The 18558-nt window shown below is 40.6% G+C and overlaps 1 protein-coding gene across 11 annotated transcripts in view; it reads left to right on the top strand.

The window, feature by feature from the left end:
* MCF2L (MCF.2 cell line derived transforming sequence like) overlaps positions 1 to 18558 on the top strand; it is a 117769-nt gene that overhangs the window by 84998 nt on the left and 14213 nt on the right. For all 11 annotated transcript variants that reach the window (XM_081002958.1, XM_081002955.1, XM_081002960.1 and 8 more), the window contains 16 exons: positions 2639 to 2755; positions 3456 to 3605; positions 4865 to 4989; positions 5161 to 5275; positions 6144 to 6263; positions 6375 to 6566; positions 7702 to 7893; positions 8695 to 8854; positions 8951 to 9027; positions 11042 to 11118; positions 11751 to 11817; positions 13099 to 13214; positions 14061 to 14130; positions 15987 to 16079; positions 16183 to 16275; positions 17954 to 18079. In XM_081002958.1, the coding sequence (XP_080859084.1) occupies positions 2639 to 2755; positions 3456 to 3605; positions 4865 to 4989; positions 5161 to 5275; positions 6144 to 6263; positions 6375 to 6566; positions 7702 to 7893; positions 8695 to 8854; positions 8951 to 9027; positions 11042 to 11118; positions 11751 to 11817; positions 13099 to 13214; positions 14061 to 14130; positions 15987 to 16079; positions 16183 to 16275; positions 17954 to 18079 (1890 nt within the window). The remainder of the gene's footprint in view (positions 1 to 2638; positions 2756 to 3455; positions 3606 to 4864; positions 4990 to 5160; positions 5276 to 6143; positions 6264 to 6374; positions 6567 to 7701; positions 7894 to 8694; positions 8855 to 8950; positions 9028 to 11041; positions 11119 to 11750; positions 11818 to 13098; positions 13215 to 14060; positions 14131 to 15986; positions 16080 to 16182; positions 16276 to 17953; positions 18080 to 18558) is intronic.

Here is an 18558-nt window from a genome sequence, read left to right as displayed (position 1 = left end):
AATAATATAGCTTGGGTCACTAATCTGATTTTGGAAGACCTGAATTATAATAGTTCTTCATACACAATTGGCATGTGATATTTGCAAATTAACAACTGTATGAAAAAGATCGGTGAGCGAGATCCAATCTTTTTTGGATTTGCTAAATCCAAAACTCTCTTTCTGTGGGAGAAGCTGTGCTGGATGCATAGATTTTATTCCTATGCATAGCATTTCAAGTTTAATTCTCCACCCTTTTATCTCCATGTTGTCCCATTTATGTAGTGGGAGCTAACAGAAGGTATGAGTAACACATCCAGTGCTGTCTTGTAGGGGATGTGTGCAGTAGGAGACCAAGAAGAGGAGAGGGCATTCATTTCATTTATTGGTTATTTAATGGATTTATACTCCATAGTTTCCCAGAGTTGCTAACAAAGAATCTTAACTACTTAACCAACAAAATTCAGTAGAAGGTTCCCATAGGGCCAGTATTCCATTTTTTTACATAATAATTTTTATTACATTTTGAAAGGTTACATTTCAAATTAAGCATATTTTATTATACCATACATTCATTGACTTCCCTCCCTCCCCTTCCAAGGTTCATTTAACTTATTCACCATTCCTGCATATTTGTATGTATCCATCTAATTTAATTTTCCTATCTTGCATCAATTCAGAATATGTTATACTGTTGAATTACTTTAATACTGCCGGCGTTTTTAACTGCACAATTATTTTTAGTATCCTCGGCAAAAAGTTTCCACTCCTCTTTAAATACCCGTTCTCTTGTTCTACTTGTTAGACCTGCTAATTCTGCATTTTCTATCATCTTAGGTTGCCAGTCTTCCTTCCTCTCACTTTCCATTTTTGGGCTAACAAAATCCGATCCGCTGTTTTTGCATACATGAGTAAATTTTTCTGACTCCTGGGAACCTCTTTCTGAACAATTCCTAGCAGAAATGCCTCTGGGTTTTTGGGGAAACTTGTTTTGAACATTTTTTTCGTCTTATTATATATTGTTTCCCAATATACTTTAACTTTATTGCATGACCACCATATATGGAAAAAGGTTCCTTCTACTTCTTTACATTTCCAGCACAGGTCTGATTCCACCTCATACATCTTAGCCAATCTACTCCATTACTCCAATCTACTCCATTAAATATCATCTATGGATCATTTTCATATAATTCTCTTTAAGTGTGTAGCATACAGTAAATTTCAGTTTCTCCCAGGGGTTTAAATCTATATTATGTCCTATAGCTATTGCACAGTGGGTCATTGGCACTTTAATCAGCTCATCTTTTGTTTCCCATTCCAATAATAGTTTGTACATTTTAGACCAGTTTGTACATTTTAGACAATAGTTTTTCCTTGTACATCAATAGCTATTTTTGAAATTGTGAGTGTTGGTTAAAAAAAAAGTTTTTAAAATATAATTTAAACATATCATATAATTGGTGATACTGTAGCCAATCACTAATTTAGCTCCTTCCATTGGTTTCAGTCAGTTCGCTCCCTGAAAGATCAAACAAATCTCTATAGGTCACTCACCGTCTATCCATGTTAATTCTCTTGATTGTTATTGTTTCAATTGGCGATAACCATAGGGTTGTTTTTCCCCCAACAAGTTTTTATGTTTCTCCCAGACTCTATACAAATTTATCCTGATAGCATGGTTCATAAAACTCATATATATTTTAGCTTTCCTGTACCAAAGACATGCACGCCAGCCAAACATTATATCGTGGCCTTCAAGATCTAAAATGTGTGCATCCTCCAATACAACCCATTCCCTTAGCCAACACAAGCAAGCTGCCTCATAATACAATTGTAAGTCTGATAGGACAAAGCCTCCTCTTTGGTTTGTATCAAACAATTTTTTGTGTTTAATTCACGGCTTTCTCCCCGCCAGACAAATTTAGAAATACCCTTTTTTCCCGTTCCTTGAGGCAACTTGGTTTATCCATGATCAGGATTGATTGGAATGAGAACAGCATTTTTTGGAGCACATTCATTTTGATAGCTGAGATTCTCCCTAGTAGGGAAAGCTTCATCCTTCCCTCTAGGGCCAGCATTCCAGACTGCTATATCATGCATCACCACCCACCTCACCACTAAAAATAAAGTGACCCACAAATGTGTTTTCTGAAGATCTTAGGCAGCCAGATGTGAGCATGCATGGTATGTGTGTATTGGAACCAACATCAATTTGTGAAGACATGAACCAATGGTATGAATCATTCCGTTGTCATTTGTTGATGCCTGTGCAGGGGGTCGCATTGCCTACACTAGGTGCGCATGAACCCCTGATGTTTTTGCTTGGTGACTAGCCACAAAGGGCAGCGTGACAACCAGCCTCCCCCTCTATCCCTGGACTAGGGAAAAAATACATTGTACTACATGTTTGAATGAATAATACATTGGATATTTTATTACAAAGTCACTACAACTTACCTTTATGTATACATTTTGGTTATGCCTTTTGACTTAAGCAATTACTATTTTTTCTGTTACTGTCCTATGCAAAAGGAAGCATCATGGCTTGATTGAAATGAAATGAAATTATTGCAAACTTCCAAAGCTGTTAAAAATTTTTTCCTAAAATAACCTTTTTCCCCCTTTTTTTTTTGCTCCTGCTGCTTCCGTGCTATAGATCATAATGCTGAGCTCACTAGCAGAATTAAATAGCTACATTGACAGAACACAACTAACAGAAGATCTTGGAGGAACTCTAGATTACTGCCATAATAGGTGGCTGACACATCGCACTGTAAGTCATTTCCCTTTAACTGGTTGTATCAATGGACTTCTGTTGAACGATCTGTCACTGTGGGCATAGCCTTATGAATACAAATTGAAGTAGCGTATATGAGAAGATGTTTCAGAAGAACTTGGCAATCCCAGAGAGATATACAACGATTAATGAATTTGGGAGTTGTGACTTTAGAGTTTGGGAATTAACAATATATTGTTAAAAGAGGGTGGCTTTTTTTTGGTGATAACTCACAAGACAGGAAGAATGCAACAACTAAAGTGCTTTTAAAAGAAAAACTTAGTTCCATTAGGTGATATCCATCATTAGTCATAACTGGAGTAGACCTGGATATCATCCACTGAAGTTTCAAACTATATTGAGAAATTCTGCTATAGGCACTTAATGAGGTGAATAATGGTGGAGACATCGTATTTATAGGTTTTGACATTTAGTTTTAATGCAACCTTTTAATTTTTGTAAGTGATATTTCTAAAAATGTCAAATGATATCTAACAATAGTCAAACAGAAATCAACGAATTTAAGTAACTTAGGTTCACTGATGTTAGTGGGTCTGCTCTTGAGTTTGACTTAGTTGGCTATTAACCACTGATTTGTCACTTTTTATTTATGCTTCTATGTCTATGTGTGTGTGTTTATATTCAATGGCATTTGACTCCTGAGTGTGACTGTGTAATGTCTTCATTAATCCCAAAGGCTATAGAGAACTTTGCTCAAATGGTTAAGCAGACTGCTAAAAACCTTCGATCCTTCGGGACTGAACTGGCAGAAACAGAGCTACCAAACGATGTGCAATCCACCAGTGCCCTTCTTACAGCACACACTGAAAACAAAGACAAAATGAAGGTATTCTAGCTGTGTTGTTGTATGTGGTGTTAGCAATATCTGAGGACGTTTTATTGAATACACTGGTACCTCTGGTTACGAACTTAATTCATTCTGGAGGTCCGTCCTTAAGCTGAAACCGTTCTTATCCTGAGGTGCGCTTTCGCTAATGGGGCCTTCCGCTGCACGGGCAATTTCTGTTCGCATCCTGGGGCAAAGTTTGTAACCAGGAGCAGCTACTTCTGGGTTAATGGAGCTTGTAACCTGAAGCGTTCGTAACCAGAGGTACCACTGTAGTTCAAGTAACAGAGCTTTAACTTGGTTTGCCATACTTTTGCCAGGCAGAATTCATGCTGCCTTTAAAATGCTTTGGGCCATCCTCTCCCCAGTTACCAGTACCAGCAAAAAGAATAGTAGCAATGTGAGATTTTAAAGTAGTTTCATTGTATTTTATCATTTCTTACAACAGCATTCCTTTCTTTCATCTCTTTCCCCCACAAAATCCCGAATCAATGTTTGGATAATTAATTATTGATTAATTAGGAGAATTTTGCTCAGGGATTTTTCACTTTTAAGCAATGTGGTGAGAGAGGTTTTTCGGCACAAAGCTAGAGAAAGAGAAAGTCAATGAGTCATAATAAAAAAAAGAAGACACACTAAAATCAACTTATTGCAAATCTAAGGGATTGTATTGAATGTGATATATTAAACAAAATAATTGTTAGATGTTTTGCATTTTTAAAAAACAACAACGTAGTGTTGGTTGTGCTAGGATTTTGCCAGTGACGGTTTCCAAAATATACTTTGAAGTGTTTAACCCTAATTGTTGGGCTGCAGGGAACAGCAGAACTTCAGCTGAAACTCAGAAGTCTAGCTTGGGGAAGAAAGGAAGGGCTAGGTAGGAGCAGGATGCGGTGAGCATTGTACTGTTGACACAAATGATGCTGCTTTGGTTCCAAAGGAGATTCGGTTGTTTGTTTTGGAGCCAGCCGAGGTCCCAAATCTCTTAAAGTCTCTGTATGTGTGTATTTGTATGTATCACCTGCCTTTGGGGATAAGTTTTGTGAGGATACTTAAGTGGTGGTGACCAGGGTCCAGGCTTTTCCTTCTCAGACAATGGGAGTTGAACAAGGCAGCCTTTTAATGATGCAGTTCCAGTGGCATAGATGGTACAACAATAGACTACTCGTCTCCAATCTCAGTTTTTGCAAAGCTTGAAGATACAGCCTCGGTGGAATTCTTAGGGGGGGAAAGTCATAGCCTTTTTAACTTTTCCACAGGAGGATCTGAGGATAGCATTAATACAAGGACAAGATATTCTTAAAAGTATTAGAAAACCGGTTTTTGAAAACTCAGAGTACAACATGAATCCGGATCAGCTAGAAAATCAAACGACTGTGGAAAGGTGAGGTAAACCTGGTGCTTGTAACATGTATGTTGTGTTGCATGCTTCCCCCCCCCAAAAAAAACATATAATCAAATAAGCAGCCAGAATTAATTTGTTTCCAAAATAAAAGTAACTGTTCTATTTCACTTACAGTTCGCTGGATAGAGTTATTGTCCTTTTCTCTTTTAGGCTTCTAGCCCAGCTAGATGAAACTGAAGCCGCCTTTGATGATTTTTGGTCTAAACATCAACAGAAGCTTGAGCAGTGCTTGCAACTTAGACATTTTGAACTGGAGTTCAAAGAGGTGATGACTTTTAAATATATAGAGAGAGAGAGAGAGAGAGAGAGAGAGAGAGAGAGAGAGAGACAGACAGAGAAACATAGAATTGCAGAGTTGGAAGAGACCACAGTGGTCATCTAATCCAATCCCTCAATGCAGGAATCTTTTGTTCAACATGGGGCTTGAACCCAGAACCCTGAGATTGAGTCTCTTGCTCTACTGACTGAACTATCCTCAATGCAATTCAAAGTCAACACCCAGTAATATTTTGTGTGTTGTATTACTTTGCTATCATCTTGCTCTCCTCTGCCATTCACTAAATTAATTTTGCCTTATGTAGTACTATCAAAAGACATGTCTCAGTTTTATTTATTTAATAGTGTTCATAAGCTGCCGTACATTATAACAATCTCAGGGCAGGGTAGAATAAAACTAAATGTAAACCATAGCAATTCCAGTGTTGTAACTGAGAGAACAGATGAATCAACACCTACAGGATATTATATGTGCAATAATAAATTACATTTGTGGCCTTCCATAAAGTACGTCATTCACCATCTAAATATTGTTGACTTAAGTCCTACAGCTTCACAGCTTTGACTTCACAGAATCCCTTCTCAAAGTTTCAAATCAACGTTCTGTGATTTAAATATATTTGACACAAGAAAGCTGTACAGCATCAAAAACACACCCTTTATAGTTCAATGTATATAAGTTTCCATGATTATTACTCTCAGTGAATGAGATGGCTGGCAGCTTTGCTTTGTTGGTGTGACTAAAGAAAATGAGGACCTTGTTATATAACTGACGATTTATGAAAGAGGTGAAACTTGTTCCCTCAGGTGTGTAAAATTCCACATTTTCATTTACATGTAGCTGTCTCTCGTTTCAGGTCAAAGCAGCTCTTGACAGCGTATCTGAGAGGTTGTCACATTTCACAGAAGTGGGAAATAGCTGTTCACACGTGGAGCACATTCTGAAAGATCTCACCAGCTCTGAAGAGAAATCGCATGTAAAGATTTGACGTTTCTTCGTATGCCATGTTTTTTTTTCGGTAGGCTGCTCTTGTGAAGAGATAACGTTACAACTTATACTTTCATGTCTTAACCAATTACTTTCATAGGAGATTTTGGGAAGGGCCAAGATGCTGATCTCTAAAGGTGACCAGTTTATACAAAACAACCATTATGCTGTGGACTCCATTCTCCCAAAGTGCAATGAACTCCAACATCACTGTGATGCCATTGCCACCGCAGTGAATAAAATCAGGGCTTTCTTGAACCAGTCGCATGAGTTGCACAGCCGGCTGGAGAAGGTAGGCCCAACTTTACTGATTTTGCTCATCAAATTGCAGGCACGTGATGACCCTTCCTGGGGCAGTCACTGTTGACTACTGTAACACAGAGGGAGTAGCTCCCCACAACAATGGGGACCAAAATATCCAACCAAAGAGTGGGACAACTTCATTTATTAGAGTGACAGGCAACAGAAACATAGGAAGATGTGTTATACTGAAACAGACCATTGATCTACTTGCCTCCCCTTCAGCTAGTGGATCAGGACCCACTACAGTCATACATCATGTTGCGTCTGCTTCAGGTTATGTGTTTTCGTGTTGCGTCCTGCGGCAACCGAGAAGTACTGGAATGGGTTACTTCTGGGTTTCGCCACATGCGCAGAAGTGCTAAATTGCGCTGTGTGCATGCGCAGACACGGCGCTTCAACTTGCGTCAGTTCCGTGTTGCGGTCAGGCCTCCAGAATGGATCCCGTCCGTGACACGAGGTTCCACTGTACTGAGTTGCAGCAGTCCTGCCACCATACAGATGTATAATCTGAGATCTGAAAAGGTTGAAGATTACTGGTCCACACTGACTGCAGAATAGAAGAGAGGTTGAGGCATGGAAATAGGGGCGATCTGTGTGCAAGGGAGAGTTCAGAACAGTAAAGAAGGAGGCTACAGGGGGAAATGGAGTGAAGGTGAAAACTGAAGTGCAAAATGGGTTGCAAGAAAAGGGAGTAGGATGCATGGGAATTGGGTTGAAAGTGAAAGCAGGGGTGTGAAAGGGTCTGAAGAAGTGGAGGGGATGCTGGCTTCATAAGTGTCACATGGTGAAGAGGTTGCAATGTGTGAGAGGAGAAAGATGCAAGAAGTTACCATGGGGGTAGTTTCTGTGCAAGAGATGGGTTGCGCAAAAGGAGGTGGGGGAGCCACAGGCATGGCGTGAAGGTGAAAACAGTTGCAAAGTAGGGCTGCGAAAAAGAGAAGCAGCTTTGGAAATTGGGTTGGAGAGATGAAGCTCCAGGCGGTTCATATGGGGTGAATAGCAGGAAATTGGCAGGCAGAGTGAGTAGGGGTGCAAGCCTGGGTGTGCATGTATATTACTAAAGCTTTTCCAGTAAAATATTTACTGATGTGTCTTTTCTGCCTGCCTCCTTTGTACATTTACAGTCCATGAAGTGGTGTGATGAAGGAATTTTCCTGCTGGCTTCACAGCCTGTGGACAAATGCCAGTCCCAAGATGGAGCAGAATCCGCTTTACAGGAGATCGAGAAGTTTTTGGAGACGGGTGGAGACAACAAGCTCATGGAACTGAATTACTTGTTCAGAGAATATGAAGCCATCCTTAGTGAGGAATTAATGGTACTCTTAATGCCGGAACTTAATAATGAATGGAGTATTCAGTTATTATGCCAAGATATCTTTACTTTCTCCCCAAACCTGTTTGTTTGAAGGAGCCAGAAACCGTGTCTTGCCCCATCATGAAGGACAGGTAGTCCAAGTCTGTCCATAAATTAAAGCTGAGGTGTTAAAATACTTCTGCAAGGGTGTCAAGATAGCTACAAACACGTGCATATGTATTAGAGCCAGAATATTGTGGACTCCCACTCACAAACACTGGCTAATTCTGTCTGAGCAGAAGCACCTGGTCACATGGGGTGACCAGTCACTGGTTGCTTTTTCTGCTTGGTGAGTGCCCAATCCTCCAGCCCACAACAAGCTGTTCATGGGACACTCCAGAGCAGCATGTGGGGCTGCCGCTATGGAAATTTCAGCTGCAAAGCTGTATGAAAGTAGGATAGAAGACTAAATGCAAGACAAATGAATATCTTGCTATACGATTTGTTTAGGCAACGAATAGGCATGCACCTGAACTACGGAGTCGGAATTCAGTTGCTCAGAGCATTGTCCTAAGAATCTTAAATGTGTGCAATGTGTGAAAATGTTATTCATTTTTAAACCCAAGCATGTTCTTCGTTACCCATTTTTGTATTAAAAAAACAAAACGTTATTCTTCCAAATCATTATTGAATTACTGGAAATTAGTGCACTATCAACTGAGTTGTGTGTTGACAATGCAGAATTAAAGCAGTTCAGTTTAAAAATAAATAAGCACCATGGACATGGTTTAAACCGATGGTTTAATTTTGGCTTTTACTACAGGAGCACATACAAAAAGTTTTGCAGAAGCAGGAAAGCATGGAAGAAATGTTTCAAAAGAGGCGCGTCAGCCTTAAGAAACTGGCAGCTAAGCAGATGCGTCCAGTTCAGCCCGTGGCCCCTAGACCAGAGAACTGTCTAAAATCACCTTGTCCTTCTCCAGGTAAGCAGCTGGCTTGCTCAGAACCTGTTGAATCCAAAAATAACCGAGCTTATGACTTGACTGGCTTTCAATGGTTGGATTTGTTTTGCATACCAGGCCTTCAAAGAGACACTGAAGATTCGTCCAGCCCTGACAGTCTCATGGTTCGAGGAATGTACTTGAGAAGAATCAAGGTAGGTGTCTTTGTGTGGCTGCCCATGTGTGTTTTTAAGCATGTATAGATGTATCAGGGATGGGAAACCCTCAGGCCTGGGGGTCAAATACAGCCCTCCAGACCTCTCTCTGACCCTCAAGACCATAGCCCCTCTCCCCAAGACATCTCTCATCAGCCCTGCCCTGCCCCCTTCTTTGTATGTCTCTGGGTGGAAGGTGTCTTTGAACTCTGATCACGCTGGATGGAAGATATAGAGGAGGTGCGTGTAGAAACTAATCTAACACAGAGAACTAGCATTCACATCCATTGCTCTTCTCCCTTTTGTCTCTGGCTCCACCTACTGCAGGCATGTGGCCCCATTGTTTAACATGCAAGAAAGCAGTCCAGAATTGAGTGCAATCCTAAGGGCACAGCAGCTGAGTTCAGGTCCCAAGAGTCAGTCATGGGCAGAGAAGTTAAGTCAAGCTGCAACAGTCTGGGAGATGAAAGTCCTGTATTGTTCTAAGAACTATCAAACTAAACCGAAGGCTTACATAGTCTGGTCTTGGCAAATCCCACTCAAGACCAGCTACAAGGATTTAATTGTGCTGTTTGCTTCCCAAGAGCACCTTCCTTGAAAGTTGCTCTGTTCCCTTGGGCTTTCAAGTGGCTGCCATAGCTAGGACTTTCTGGTGTCTGTGCTGTCTGGGAGGCAGCTCTTTTGCCACAGATGAACCAAGTGCCTGCCCTGAGGATCTTTCCAGGGAGCCAGCCTTGTGAAGTATTTCCCTAGATGCTGAGGTCTTCAGCATCGGTAGTGGGGTTAGAGGATTCCTGGCTCTCTAAGGTCTGAGTCTTGGTTGGAGGGTGAATAGTCAGGGTCCGATCAGGGCCTGAAACAGTGTAGATCATTTTATTAAACAGTTTTTCAGAAGATCAGTAAACAGATACAGTCATACCTTGGAAGTCGAACGGAATCCATTCCGGAAGTCTGTTCAACTTCCAAAACATTCAAAAACCAAAGCGCAGCTTCTCATTGGCTGCAGGAAGCCCCGTCGGACGTTTGGCTTCCCAAAATAGTTCACAAACTAATAAAATAGTTCACTTCCGGGTTTGTGGTGTTTGGGAGCCAAAACGTTCGCAAACTAAGTTGTTCGAAAACCAAGATGTGACCGTAGAAAGATTTTTTTTTCTATTTTAAATCAGGAAGCAATCTATTCCCAAACGGAAAGCAGGAAAAGCATTTAATTTCAGTGCATTCTTGGTCCTACTCCTTGTGCAAAAAGATTCCACAAGCCCCAAAATCAAACGCCATCATACTGCAATACATTTTGTGTGTGTTCCATGTGAAGTAATACAAAGTGAGAACATCAAAATATTTGACCAAGTTTTGCAACTTTTGTATACCTGCTTGAGCCTCCACCTCTGCCTGTGTTTCTCAGCACCAAACTAGATGTGGTGGCAGAAGATATATCTCTTTAAATATGGGTCTTCCCATTCACATACTTAATAAAGGAGAGTGATTGCCAGTGTACCTGTAGCCATGTTAGCCTGCCGGCCGCTCTTTTGTTCGAAAGTGTCCTCTGGAAGAGTGATTTGCAGCAGAGAAGCAGGACCGGTGGCACCACTCCTGCTCACCACTTCCCCCCTGAAACATTAAACACCTCTGCTGTTGTGTTCTTGTGTTTTCAATTCCCAATGGAATTTCAAGACCATGCTTGCCTTTGCAAGTTTAGAACGCCACATGAGAGAAAGCATCTGAGGAGTGGCATTTAGAGTAAGATTGGCAGGTAGGCATAAGATGGAGAGAGTTAAAGACAAACATAGACACGCCCTACTTACTCTGTTGCAAATCTCCCTCCCGAAGGTACTTTGGAGAGGAGACAAGAGCACCAGGTTAATAATAATAATAATAATAATAATAATAATAATAATAATAAAATTTCTACCCTGCCCATCTGGCTGGTTGCAATGTCACTTCTGGTTTAACTCTAAATGTAGATTTGTTGCTTTATCTATGGTGCTGTTGACTTTGAAAAAAAAAATATTTTCAGAGAGAAATCAGTGAAATCCATCAAAACAGAGGTGGATCTGTGATGGATGATGAAGAAAATCTAGCCGTGTTAAGGAAGTAAGTACTTTACACACCAGAGCAATATTGTACAGTTAGCATGTTAGAGGCTTCTCCAGTGGTTACATCTTTTATACATCTAACTTGAGATTTGGTTGATCTAAGCCAGGGGTCAGCAAACTTTTTCAGCAGGGGGCCGGTCCACTGTCCCTCAGACCTTGATGGGGGGGCGGACTATATTTTTTTTGGGGGGGGGAATGAACGAATTCCTATGCCCCTCAAATAACTCAGAGATGCATTTTAAATAAAAGCACACATTCTACTCATGTAAAAACATGTTGATTCCTGCACCGTCCACAGTCTGGATTTGGAAGGTGATTTGGCTGGATCTGGCTCCCGGGCCTAAGTTTGCCTATCCATGATCTAAGCAAATTCCCTGAACGCATCCCTGTATAACGCGGCAGCAACGTTTGGGTAGGGCGTTATGGAGGTATGGCGTTGGTTTCGGTGGTACTAAGCTGCTAAAATACCATTACAGTTCTTTCATTTTTAGGAAACTCTATGCAGCTCCTATATAGTTGCTAGTATGTATCAGAGACTTACTCATGATCTCTATTGTCAGTAATCTAAGAAACACATGAAGACTGATTTGAGCAGCCACCTCTTGACTAATCTGTTTCCTGTGTTCATAGACATGTAATGAATGAACTTCTTGAAACAGAACGAGCGTATGTGGAAGAACTTCTCTGCGTTCTTGAGGTAGGCATTTGAGCCCCATTGCAGTGCTACATTTAACTACAACCCTTGAGCAAACTTGCTGTGCAGTGCACATTCCAAAACTGTATGCATGAGTACCAAATAGTATTAGGATTGAGTTAATGGGGGGAGGGGGTTGTGGGATTTTTGCAGTGAAAGGTTTTCCATTCTCCCCTAGAAAGAACTCCTTTTTGTTGTGGAATTGGGACCTTCCTCCGCTCTCTTGACAAAGCACTTAAAAGAGGAGGAATCTCCTACCCAGTCAGCTTTACAAATTCCTTGACATGGTCATCATTGAATGGCTTCTGCAGCTCCTTAAAGAGAGGCAGTCTGCACCTCTGTTTGGATCACCCCTGGGTGGTGCTTGTTAAAAATTGGTTTGGCTCTCATTCTTTACTTCACCTTTACCTTTTTTTTTTTTTTTTACAACTGAAGACAGATTCCCAGTGCAGACCTGTTCCTCCTTCCTGCCATAATATTTGGAAATACTTCCCATACAGGGCCATCGCATTTTGCATCTCCCAAGTTCCTGGTGACGAAGGATGCGGAGGCAGAATGGCCTTCGTCCATGTACCTCCTAATGTTGTGGTATGGAAGGGAGATCAATATGTTGTTTTCATCAGTGTGCCTGGTGACATAATGCATTCTATTGCATTTCTGCCTTGTTTCGCTTTCCAAGCCAAGTTCTTCATATGAACCCAGGCAAAAGGAAAATCTTGCCTAGCTGTACTGAATGAAGAGCACATGAGTACTTAAAAGTGCAAATTAAAACAAGTTTGTGCGTCTTTCCTGCTGTGTGGAAGTGCTAAAGAATAGATCTGGCTTTGTTGCCTACAGCAGATGTCATAAACAGGAACTTAGGTCAGGAAGGAAGAAGAACAATTGGCTGGAAAGGTCACGATATGGGGATCCATAGTCATTGTGGTGAGCTCAGGAACCAAAACACTGGAATTATCAGTTGGATGGATTTTTATAAATAGCCTTGAATTTACATGCATTTCAAAAATACATTCTGATTTTTGTAAACTTCCTTTTTAACTAGAATATTCTCCAAAACTGTTTATACGATGGCAGATGTGGGTGTTTTTGTTTTTTTGCAGAACAGGGCGTGAATTAAAAGGGAGAGCTGCTGTACTGGACATTGAATAGTCTCTCCCCCTCACAATGATGTTGAAATATTGCTGTGTGTTTATCAGCTTTGAGCAGACTAGACTTGCTGAAGAAGGAGAGAGAGATGTTGGAACTAACTGCAAGCAATTAATCTGCTTGCCTTTTGTATTACAGGGCTATGCTGCAGAAATGGACAGCCCCTTAATGGCACATCTCATTTTACCAGGGCTGCAAAATAAGAAAGATGTCTTGTTTGGAAACATGGAAGAAATCTATCACTTTCACAACAGGTTAAGATTTGTGGCCCGTGCACAAATTTCTAGTCCTATTAACAGAAAATTAAAACGAACACATTAGAATATATTCTTTGTGGTTAAAAAAAATACACCGAAACCCCCAAATTATTTGGTTTTGCAGAGTCACAGTAGTTAAGCTCCTTTTTAAAGCAGTAGTCCACAAATCCATTGCTTTAGCCTTTTTGCACATTGGTTCTTTGTCAAAACCCCATGGAAATTACTATAGGGTTTGCACCCAATTTCTCTTGTGTAAGTACTTACTGTGGTTGTCCGATTTCTTTTGCTGAAGCTTATTCATGTTGTACTAAACTATGGTTTAGTATGCTATGCAAATGTAACCATAGATTCCTGAGGGGTCTTCTTTATGTAGTAGCCACTGTATTTAAGTGTGAAATCTGTAAAAAAAAAAATAAGCAGTAATGCTACTTTGAACTTTCTGCTGTTTTAGATTCATCTTTGTTTAGTTTCATGTAAGGATACTACAGCTCCCTGCTTCTGAGATTTCAGGCAGTACAGTGGTACCTCGGTTTACAAATTTAATCCGTTCCGGAAGTCCATTTTCAAACTGAAACCATTCTTAAACCAAAGTGCTCTTTCCCTAATGAGGCCTCCCGCCGCCGGTGCCCTTCCACCGTGCAGGTTCCGTTCTTAGACCGAGGTAAAGTTCTCAAACTGGGACACTATTTCCGGTTTTGTGGAGTTAGTAAACCGAATCATTCTTAAACAGGACTGTTCTTAAACCAAGGTACCACTGTATATATTAAAAGGTAGAGGAGCTGTAGATATTTATCGATTGTTTCTCCATATTTTTCAAATAAATTAAAATTATTTTCTTTGCAGAATATTCTTAAGAGAACTAGAAAATTACATAGAATATCCAGAACTGGTAGGAAGGTGTTTCCTTGAAAGGGTAAGTAGTACGAAAGTGAGGGTCATGGTTTTTGTGTTTGACCTTTCATTGGCAGAATAGTTTTCATTCTGGCACCAGCAATATGAGGAGAAATTATGCCATGGTTGCAAGTGCCTAATTCAATCAAGAATAAAGCTGGTACATATGGTTAACGATGAAAGTTTTACGATGAATGTGACAAAAATCATACGTGTGCACAACCAGTTTTAAGTTGTCTGTTGCAGGGGTGGGATGAGGATCTAGTGGAAAATTGCTGAATGACTTGCAGTAGATCCACAAAAGTTTTCGGCTCCCAGTTATGCTGAGCCATTATTTCGCATCTGTCTCCGGTTGGTGAACCTTGGGAGTTCTCATGAAAAGCGATATAGATTCAACAAGCCTGAAGTATGCCAATCCCCTGAATCGAGAGCATAGTTGTTTTGCTAACTTGATCATTCTTCCCCAGTAATGTCTGTATTGCAAATGTCTACCAGTGGTTCCCAACCTTTTTGGCGCCATGCCCCACCTAAGCATCTCTAAAAATCCTGATCCCCCACCCCCCATAACATATAATTCTTATTATTCAAAAAGTGAACTCCTATTCACTTGGAAGAAGCCTAAAAGGCCATTAACTCGGTCTAAGTCATTCTCAAATTGTCCCCCTTAAAAATCAAATTGCCCCCCTGTGGGGCATGTGCCCCATGTGGGGAACCACGGGTCTAGGCCTTCGTGCTGAAACAAATGCATATTAGAGAGGCAGATTAGAATTCTGAGTTCTGCTAGCTTCTAGGAAATTACAGTCATATCAGATTTACCCAGTTGAGTTTTGCTGTTGTGGGTTATGTTGTGTAATACCAGCCCAGTTCAAGGGGCTAGTGCTGGCAAACATATCCCTAAACAGCTTGGGACCCAAGTACAGTGGTACCTCGGGTTAAGAACTTAATTCCTTCTGGAGGTCCGTTCTTAACCTGAAACTGTTCTTAACCTGAGGTACCACTTTAGCTAATGGGGCCTCCCATCGTGCGATTTCTGTTCTCATCCTGAAGCAAAGTTCTTAACCCGAGGTACTATTTCTGGGTTAGCAGAGTCTGTAACCTGAAGTATCTGTAACCTGAAGCGTCTGTAACCCGAGGTACCACTGTACCTGAAAGAGCGCCTTCCCTAGTGTCAACCATCTTGGGCCCTACAATCAGCAGAGAATGCCCTATTGCAAGTGCCACTGCTGGGTGCTGCCTGGTTGGCATTGTTATGAGGCAGGGCCTTCTCAGTGGAGATTCCCTGTTTGTGGAATGTCTCCTCTGTGGTGAGGTGTATCTGCCCCCTCTTTATAACCTTTCAGGATGGATTTTAAAACATCCCTGTTTACCTAGACATTAGATGGCTAAAAAATTTCCTGGCAACGTTTAAATGATTATGAGAACGTTGTTTTTTAAAAGACATTTTAAATATGTTATTTTATTTTTCATTGTATTCTTTTAACAGTGATGTGCTTACCAGCTGAGGCTCCTCAGGGAGGAAGGGTGGAGTATAGATATTAAATAAATAATACAGGGATTATTATTTTTTTGGAGTTCTCACAGGAACAGAGACATGAATTAACGGGGGAGGGGTGTTACTTTGCATGATCTAATGTCAACTCAGTTTTAGCAAATCGGAACAGCCATACATATTTCAACAGTCCGTTAATAAGAATGGTTGTTATTCAAGCTTTCCTCAAGAGTAGACCCAATAAAAGCAATTAACTTAGCCATCTTCTTTCATTTTAGTGGGTCTCCTCTGAGTAAGACTTAGTCGAATACCCATTGTAAGTGTGGTAGTTTACTTCATAATTGCACGAAAACTTTAAACTTTTGTAATAATTATTTTCTCTCATTCAGATGGAAGACTTTCAGATTTATGAAAAATACTGTCAAAATAAACCTCGATCTGAAAGTCTGTGGAGGCAGTTCTCAGACTCTGTATTCTTTCAGGTATTCTTTATTTTACTGTAAAAACATGATTAGTTGATTACTATCTTTCTCATTGCATCTCATGGAAGGATTTTTTCAGTTCTTTATTCGTTTATATTTATAGGAGTGTCAGAGAAAACTTGACCACAAACTGAGTTTGGATTCCTATTTACTGAAACCTGTTCAAAGAATAACCAAATATCAGCTTTTGCTAAAGGTAAGGAGTATAATACTATTTCAGCCATGCCTTTAGTTAATTTCTAAGTGACCTTGTTTGGAGGTTCTAGCAGAATGGAAGAAATTTAATGACTATTTAGCTAAATACATCAAGTTAAATTAATTGGAAAAAGCTTGCAATTACCGGCTAGGCCTAGGATTTAAATATGTAATGCGAGGAATTGTTATGTTTAAGGCTGAATTGGGAAGAATGACTGATGTTAAGTGATTAAGTTAAGATTTTAAGAACTTTGGTTTGGAAAACCGTTAAAATGATATTCATTGAAATCCAACTAGGGGGATACCAAGAAGTCACTTAACAATGTTAAGAAGATTAGTTTTAATAAGGTTATGATTTATGTTTGTCTGTTTATTTGTTAGTGTGCTTTTTTTATTTTGTGAAAACCAATAAAAAAAATTGGGGGGGGGGGATTCTAAGTGACTGTGATTTAGAGCAACTGACCGCTATGAGTAATTCCATAGTTTATAGCTTTGACAGTGCTTGCAATTTGCCGCATGCTTTACAGTCTTCCATTATAGTTGCCTTCAGCAAGATTACAATGAAGTGAATCATTATGAGCTGACAAGCTGAGTCTGGGAGATAATGGGCAGGTTCCCAAATAATGCTGAGCTGTGGTTTGAGGTTATATGCATGAACCCCTTGGACTGGAGCATTCCCCTTCCTTCTTTTCTCCTTTCAGCACAGCTGGGTGGGGAATCAAAATGAGATTCAGTTTCTCTTTCTCAGTTTCCTGGTTTGTCGTTGCATCTAAACCAAGAATCGTGGGTCAGAATAAATTCTAGTTTAAGCAAGCACACATCACAACCCACATTTTAGAATTAACTTTGTTTTGCAGTTGACTAAAGTTTATTTTAAACCACAATTTCTGACTTGTCACGTACCAGCCAGCAATCCTAGAAAGAGATTATTGAATTGTGGTTTATTCCTTCTTCTGCTTCATGAGAGGTTCATGTAACATGTACAGATTAGGTTAATCATTGCATGTGAACCAGCCCAATGTCTTTACTAAGGTCATATAAGAAGTGCTGAGAAAATACGGTACTTGAATTAAGGTCTTCCATCTTCACTGTCTCCAGTTCTGTCCTTCTCAGATTGTAACCTTATATTTTATATTGCAGTCTCCATTTACCGTATTTTTTGCCCTATAGGACGCACTTTTCCCCCTCCAAAAATGAAGGGGTGCGCACCGACCCCTCTCACTCTCCAGGCTTCAGGAAGCTATCCGCAAGCCTTGGGAGCCCGCGGGAGTTCTCACCGGGCTTCCAAGGCTTGCAGATAGCAGCCTGCAGCCCAAAACCCGGGGAGCGCAGCGGAGCGCGCCCCGGGCTTCGGGCAGATATCCGCAAGCCTGGGGAGCCCAGCGGAAGTTCCCATCGGGCTCCCTAGGCTTGCGGATAGCAGCCTGTTCTGGGGGCTGGGGTCAGGGGAAGCTCGGGCTTCCCCTGCCCTAGCCCCGCACCTGGGAGGGAAATAATTTTTTTTCCTTTATTTCCCCCCCCCCCCAAAAAAAAAACTAGGTGCGCCCTATGGGCCGGTGCGCTCTATAGGGCGAAAAATACGGTATTTTATGGCATATAGTAGTAGCTCCCCAGTTGTATCTAGAGAATTTTGTTGCTCTTGAGATTCATAAGGTGCTATATATTTACTTTTTTCACAGGAAATGCTAAAATACAGTAAAAATTGTGAAGGAGCAGAAGATCTTCAAGAGGCACTGACATCAATATTGGGAATTCTTAAAGCAGTTAATGATTCCATGCACCAGATTGCAATCACTGGCTATGATGTAAGTAGTAGCATTAAAATTTCACATTTTAGCAATACATAATGCAAGCAGTAGTGCCAATATTTTCTGCAACCGTTTTCCCCACCACCACCACTTATCTGAAATGATGGTTAAAACTACTGAAAGAACGAAGAAAGAAGAAGCCAGTTATCAAAAATGCCATCCTACAAGATTTGTTCCACCTCAGTACATTTCAGACTACAGCTTCCTTCTTTAGAAGGAATCTTAAAAGTTTCCTTTTTTTTTAATAGAATAGTTGCAGCAGCTCGAACATATATTTTCACCCTGTCTTGCACTTTTACTAACGGTACTAGATGAGCTGCAATATTTGTCGAAGCTGCTTCTGCTGTTCTACAGAATTTTGAGGTTGCTGCTGAAGAAGGAACTTGTTTCAAAACACATTGAACTGCAATATACCGTATTTTTTGCTCTATAAGACTCACTTTTTCTCTCCTAAAAAGTAAGGGGAAATGTGTGTG

The sequence above is a fragment of the Podarcis pityusensis genome (assembly GCF_964106645.2).
Source record: "Podarcis pityusensis genome assembly, chromosome: 4".
Classification (NCBI taxonomy): domain Eukaryota; kingdom Metazoa; phylum Chordata; class Lepidosauria; order Squamata; family Lacertidae; genus Podarcis; species Podarcis pityusensis.
Note: the sequence above shows the minus strand (reverse complement) of the source record. Positions and strands in the feature narration are given on the sequence as shown.